Here is a 7,114-nt window from a genome sequence, read left to right as displayed (position 1 = left end):
CTTTCCATTCAAAACTCTCTGTATATGTTCTTATTTTCTATATTCTTCCTAAAAATATGTATGTTCTAATAAAAGTCTTTGATCTGGAGTATAAGTTGAAAGGTTGGAATTGTAATGTCTAAAATTGCATGCGGATCCTGTTTGGAGTTGAAAAATCCTTGCAAAAGACCATGAAAGTTCTAGTTCTTAATAGAGAAGCTTGACCGGCACAGGTGGTGACGGGGTCCAATTTTTTTGTGTTCTTTAGTAGATGAATGGTCCCTCCATATGCCTTCAACTTCAAAAAGTAGTTATATTTCATTGACTTCCTTGCAATTCAAAGTTTTTCTCAACTAACAGAGACTAAAGTGGAACAGCTTAGTATCTGTCTTTTGGTTTAATAGAATTGTCATTCATCCCAAAAAGCAATAATGGTTGCGATATTTCTCTCTTTTCTTCTGATTATTGGATTTTCTGCTGCAACTGCCCAACAAAGAAATTCAAGCATTAGTCTGGGATCTTCCCTCTCTCCAAACACCAATCAATATTGGTTATCAGGTTCTGGCCAGTTTGCTTTTGGCTTCTACCAGAAAGATGATAGCTTTGCCATAGGCATCTGGTTGGAAAAGATTCGGCAAAAAACAGTCGTATGGACAGCTAACCGGGACAATCCGCCACTATCAAGAAATGTCACATTGCTTCTGACAAATGATGGCAGATTTGTCTTGGAGCAAGAACAAGGCCAACAAACTGATCTAGCTAATCCTCTGTTCGCCGCTTCCTCAGCTTCCATGCTCGATACGGGAAACTTTGTCCTCTACAATTCAGAATCAGCCATCATATGGCAGACTTTTGATTCTCCAACAGACACTATTTTACCTGGTCAACCTCTCGTCCAGGGGAAGGAGCTTGTCTCCAGCATCTCTGAGGCAAATCATTCAAGTGGAAACTTTCGACCGACAATGCAGGGGGATGGGAACCTGGTGCAATACCAATCATTCATTCCACGTAAAACACAGTACGCTTACTGGGCTTCAAATACAGACGGAGTTGGAGTTGATGTGTCTTTAAATCTTGAAAGTAATGGTTAGGTTTTCCTACTTAATTCTACCGGCTTCAATATAAAGAATTTATACAGCCAAAGAAACCCCTCTCATAATTTTTCTTTATATCGTTTTGACATTGGATTTTGACGGAATATTGCGGTTATATTCTCATGGCTTGAATCAAGATGTTGATGATTGGTCAATTGAATGGTCACCTTCAAGCAATAAGTGTGATCCTATTGGTCTCTGTGGCCTAAATGCTTATTGTACTGTAAAGGAACAAAAGGCTGTATGTAAATGCCCTCCTGGTTTTGATTTCATATACCGAGGACAACATAATTTAGGCTGCAAGAGAAATTCCAGCACAGACGGTTGCACAAGCAAGAATGGAGGAACGGATGATACTATTCAGGAATTGGGAAGTGTTGAATGGGAAGACAACCCCTACTCTACTTTGTCATTGACCATAAGTAATTGTAGAGAGAACTGCTTGAAAGACTGCGAATGTGTAGCCGCGCTATTCAAAAACGAGGAGTGCAGAAAACAGAAGCTTCCGCTAAGATTCGGGAGAGAACGACAAGGAAATTCTGGTACAACCATAATCAAGGTGATATTTGGGAGTTCTTCGTCGTACAGAAAGGTTATGTACAAAGTTAATAAAGGATTTATTGAGGATGTCTCTCTGCAAGCATTTACTTACAGTCAACTCGAAGTTGCAACAAATGGCTTTGTTGAACAACTGGGAAGGGGCTCTTTTGGGACGGTTTTCAAGGGCACTTTGTCAAATGGGCAGAGGAAAATTGCTGTAAAAAAACTTGAAAAAGTTGTGGCTGAAGGAGATGTAGAATTCAGGAACGAGATGAGGTCTATTGGAAGAACCCACCATAGAAACCTAGTCCGACTACTAGGTTACTGCCATGATGATTCGAATAGGCTTTTGGTTTACGAATACATAAGCAATGGAACACTTTCTAACTACATTTTCAAATCCCAAATAAAGCCAAATTGGGAAGAAAGAATTAAAATCTCTTTGAATATTGCTAGAGGAATCCTCTACTTACACGAGGAATGGGAGACTCGCATCATCCATTGTGACCTCAATCCCAACAACATATTAATAGACGAGCATGGGTGTGCAAAAATTGCAGATTTTGGATTGGCAAAGCTATTGATGCCGGACCATTCTAGGACTCTAACCGGGATAAGAGGAACAAGAGGGTATGTTGCCCTGAGTGGCACAAGAACTTGCCCATCACAGTAAAAGCAGATGTGTATAGTTTTGGAGTTGTGTTCTTGGTCATTATATGTTGTCGCAGGAGCATTGCTCTCAATGCTCCCGAAGAAGAAGCTATTCTTGTTAACTGGGTCTACGATTGTTTCAAGGCTAATGAAGTGTGGAAGCTGGTGCCTGAAGAAGTTGATCAGCTAAGCTTGGAGAGGATGATAAGAATTGGGTTGTGGTGCGTAGAAGAAGACCCAGCAGCTCGCCCTCCAATTAAGAAGGTGGTTCAAATGTTGGAAAGTACCGTAGAGATACTCGAACCTTCATGCGCACAATCTTCATTTCAGCATTAGTTCTTCATTACACATAAGAGTGAAGTATTTCTTTTCTTTTCTTTTTTCCCTCCATAAAACTCGATTTGTAATTGGGTTTAAAGAATTTCAAGTTATTGTTGCTACCAAGCTAGTGCCGCCTTCCATGTTTATCACGTTGTAAATTCCATTGTGTATGCCCTCGTCATCCACTTCTTAATTTATGTGTTGCCTTTTTAATATGAAGTTTAAGTCCTACTTCTACTATTTTTCTCTATATGTTATATGTACGTATACATACATATAAAGTATATGTTAAAAATATAAGAAAAGGATGACACTTCTCTCAAACTACCGCCGATATCATCAGAGTGCTATAATATTATCCCGACCAACATGGTTGGTATGCAACCAAATGCAAATAAAAATGATATTTGGCCCACTTTGATTATAATTTTGACTAATTTACAATTTTTTTGCTCACGTGATTGGGATGCATTGTATACGCCATGAATACAGCCGTGCACGTGAACCTCGGTCTGCTCCATGAATCTCAAATATTAAAGGGATAACAAACTTAAGGGAAGTGATAAAATATTAAGGTAATTAGTAGTTCTAAGATAAAATGATCGAGGCCTGGCCATTAGAAAAAGAAGGAAGAGAAGGAAAAAATATCTATAGAAGTTGAATGAGATTAAGCTTTAAAGCATGGAAAGTTATGAATGAAGAAAGGTGGAACATAGAACTGACAAGATGTCGACAACTTCCAAGTGGCTTATAAAAAAATAGGATTTTTCTACATAGAGGCATCATCTCCTGGGGCTTCATCAACCAGGCGATATTGGCTTTTTTATCATGTCGTTGAAGGGAAAATGGTGTTCTTTAACCTTTATTGTACTTGGAGTTACACGAGATCATGAAGAACAGTAAAAATTTCCATGTATAGTGGATTTGCCTCTGAATAACACGTGGATTTAAGCTTTTATGTCAAATCACGTAAATATATTTGTCTTTCTCATTTATATTTTCTACTCTTTATTTATTATTGAACGTCCGAGCGCTGTATCAATGCCCATGCCACTATTGTAGATCTTTCAATCGCATTGTTGGGCTTTGGCCGTACCAAAACATCAACGAGGAGAATACCGAGGTGGCTGATCCACCAGAGTCAATGAAATGTTTTAAAAATTATATAGATAATAGATTAAAAAAAAAATTGTATTTTATCTTTGGGATAATTTTTGGCTACTTTTATATAGTATTTTTTAAAGTCTTTATAATTAATTTGGGACTAAAGAAAAAAGGGGTACATTGAAATTTTTGATCTGGAGTATGAGTTGAAAGTCTTTGGAATTGTAAGGTCTAACATTGCGGATCCTGTTTGGAGTTGAAAAGTCCTGCAAAAGACCATGGAAGTTCTGGTTCTTAATAGAAGAGCTTGACCGGCACAGGTGGTCTCGGTATAACATCCCAATTTCCTTGTGTTCTTTAGTAGATGAATCATGAATGGTCCCTATGCCTTCAACTTCAAAAATTAGTCTTCATTCGTTGACTTCCTTGCAGCCCGGATATTAGGTGTATGTAATTCAAAGTCTTATCTCCACTAACAGAGACAAAAAGTGGAAGCTTATATGTTGGTCTGAATGAGAGTCTTGTTTATCAATTCGTCTTGAATTCAGACCTTCAAAACCTTCCCAGATGACTCAATCTTTTGCAACAAGATAGCCTTTTTCTTGTTTGTTCGTATCACAGTTATTTCAGGTGCTAGTTTCTTTATTTAAGGCTCTTGAAGTAGGATGACTTTAAGTTATATGATCTGTTCTGTCTGTAGTCTTCCTTATGTTCATTCTGCAGCCAAGCATGCTGCTTACTATTCTATTCTGCTGAAACAGCTTTTTATCTCTCTTTTGGTTGAATAGAATTGTCATTCATTCAAAAAAAGGAATTTAATAATGGTTTCCATATTTCTTTATCTTCTTTTGATTACTGGATTCTCTGCTGCAATTGCTCAACAAAGAAATTCCAGCATTAGCCTCGGCTCTTCCCTCTCTCCAAATGCCAATCCATACTGGTTATCAGATTCTGGCCAGTTCGCTTTTGGCTTCTACAAGAAAGGTGATGGCTTTGCCATAGGCATCTGGTTGGAAAAGATTCGGCAAAAAACAGTCGTATGGACAGCTAACCGGGACAATCCGCCACTATCAAGAAATGTCACATTGCTTCTGACAAATGATGGCAGGCTTGTCTTGGAACAAGAACAAGGCCAACAGACTGCTCTAACTAATGCACTGTTCTCCGCTTCCTATGCCTCCATGCTCGATACTGGAAACTTTGTCCTCTACAATTCAAGTTCAAACATCATATGGCAGACTTTTGATGCTCCAACAGACACTATTTTACCTGGTCAACCTCTCTTGGCGGGGAACAAGCTATTCTCCAGCAGCTCTGAGACAAATCATGCAAGGGGAAAGTTTCAACTTATAATGCAGCATGATGGGAACCTGGTGCAATACCCGTCAGACATTCCACCTAAAGCTAATGACTATGCTTACTGGGACTCAAAAACATTCGACGCTGGAGATAATATCTCTCTAAATCTTGGTCGTAATGGTCAGCTTTCCCTAATTAATCATACCGGCTTCAATATCAAGAATTTAAACGGCCAAGGAAACACCTCTCATAATTTTTCTTTATATCGTTTGACATTGGATTTTGACGGAATATTGCGGTTATATTCTCATGGCTTGAATCAAGATGATGATGATTGGTCAATTGAATGGTCCCCTTCTAGCAGTAATTGTGATCCTATTGGTCTCTGTGGCCTAAATGCTTATTGTACTGTACAGGAACAGAAAGCTGTATGTACATGCCCTCCTGGTTTTGATTTCTTAGATCGAGGACAACCTGATTTGGGCTGCAAGAGAAATTCCAGCACAGATGGTTGCACGAGCAAGAATGGAGAAACAGTTGATACTCTTCAGGAATTGGAAAGTTTTGAATGGGAAGACAACCCCTATTCTACTTTGTCATTGACCAAAACTGAATGTAGAGACGACTGCTTGAAAGACTGCGAATGTGAAGCCGCCCTATTTAAAGATCAGCACTGCAGAAAACAGAAGCTTCCGCTAAGATACGGGAGAAAACGACAAGGTAATGCCAGTACAACCATATTCAAGGTGAGATTTGGGAGTTCTAACACAACACAGGTAAGCAAGGGAAGAAAGAAACAACAGGGAATGGGCGTCTTATTTGGCGGTATTGCACTTTTAGCTTTTGCACTTGGCATTCTAGTAATTACTGGTATTCTCATTTACAGATGTCGTGTTTGGGAATATAAAAAGATCAAAAACAAAGGGAATGATGGGTTAATTGAAGAAGTCAGTCTACGGTCATATACATATGGGGAGCTTGAAAAGGCAACTAATGGCTTCAGAGATGAAGTGGGTAAAGGAGCTTTTGGGACAGTTTTTAAAGGTGTCATAGACAATGGCAAGACAGTCGTGGCTGTGAAGAGACTAGAGACAGTGGTGGCTGAAAGTGAGAGAGAATTTCGTAATGAGATGAAAGCAATTGGGAGAACTCATCATAAAAATCTGGTCAAGTTGTTTGGCTACTGTCATGATGGAACAAATCGACTCTTAGTCTACGAGTACATGAGCAATGGTTCTTTAGCAGATTTCCTCTTCAAATCTAGAAGAAAGCCAAGTTGGGAGGAAAAAACTGGAATAGCTTTGAATGTAGCTCGAGGCATTCTCTATCTGCATGACGAGTGTGAGAACCAGATCATCCACTGCGACATCAAACCTGAAAACATACTCATGGATGAGCAAAAGTGTACAAAAATTGCAGATTTTGGTTTGGCCAAGCTGCTGATGCCTAACCAAACCAGGACATACACTGGGATCCGTGGAACAAGGGGATATGTTGCACCTGAATGGCACAGATACTTGCCCATAACTTTAAAAGCAGATGTCTATAGCTTTGGGATTATGTTGTTGGAGATCGTATGTGGTAGAAGGAATGTGGATGTTGATCTTCCAGAGGAGGAAGTGGTTCTTGCAAATTGGGTCTTTGATTGTTTTGAAGCTGGTGAATTGGATAGGCTGGTGAAGGATGAACAAGTGGAAATGAACAAGCTAGAGAGAATGGTTAGGGTGGGACTTTGGTGCATCCAGGAAGAACCATCATTTCGCCCTACAATGAAGAGGGTGGTACTCATGTTGGAAGGGACAGTGGAGATACCAGCCCCTCCTAGTCCTACCCCATTTTCAAGTGCCATGTAACTATGCAAGTCAATTTGAGCCTTGCACCCAAGTAGCTAAGACCCCAAAAACAGCCAGATCAGAAATTTGTTCAGCTTATCAATAATCTTGTGAATAAATTTTGATGGCTTTTCTTTTCCTGAGAAAATTACTTTTTTAATTGCTTTCCTTTTTGTCCAGCAATCCATGCAACAAGTGTACTCTAGAACATAAAAGGAATATGATTCTTTCTATTTTACAAAAAATAGTACTAAAATACTCAAAATTACATGATACGATTTAGAAAGATAAATA

General features: G+C 39.1%; 1 protein-coding gene and 1 pseudogene across 1 annotated transcript; both read left to right on the top strand.

The window, feature by feature from the left end:
- Positions 1–410: 410 nt before the first annotated feature.
- Positions 411–2,600, top strand: LOC121243114 (annotated as a pseudogene).
- Positions 2,601–4,409: 1,809 nt separating this feature from the next.
- On the top strand, positions 4,410–6,988 carry LOC121242058 (G-type lectin S-receptor-like serine/threonine-protein kinase LECRK3). The gene has a single exon (XM_041139951.1). It carries the CDS (start codon positions 4,511–4,513, stop codon positions 6,839–6,841), a length of 2,331 nt encoding a protein of 776 aa, XP_040995885.1. The 5' UTR covers positions 4,410–4,510; the 3' UTR covers positions 6,842–6,988.
- Positions 6,989–7,114: the final 126 nt, after the last annotated feature.

This window comes from Juglans microcarpa x Juglans regia, chromosome 8D (assembly GCF_004785595.1).
Source record: "Juglans microcarpa x Juglans regia isolate MS1-56 chromosome 8D, Jm3101_v1.0, whole genome shotgun sequence".
In the NCBI taxonomy this organism is placed as follows: Eukaryota; Viridiplantae; Streptophyta; class Magnoliopsida; order Fagales; family Juglandaceae; genus Juglans; species Juglans microcarpa x Juglans regia.
This window is presented reverse-complemented; position numbering and strand designations above follow the sequence as displayed.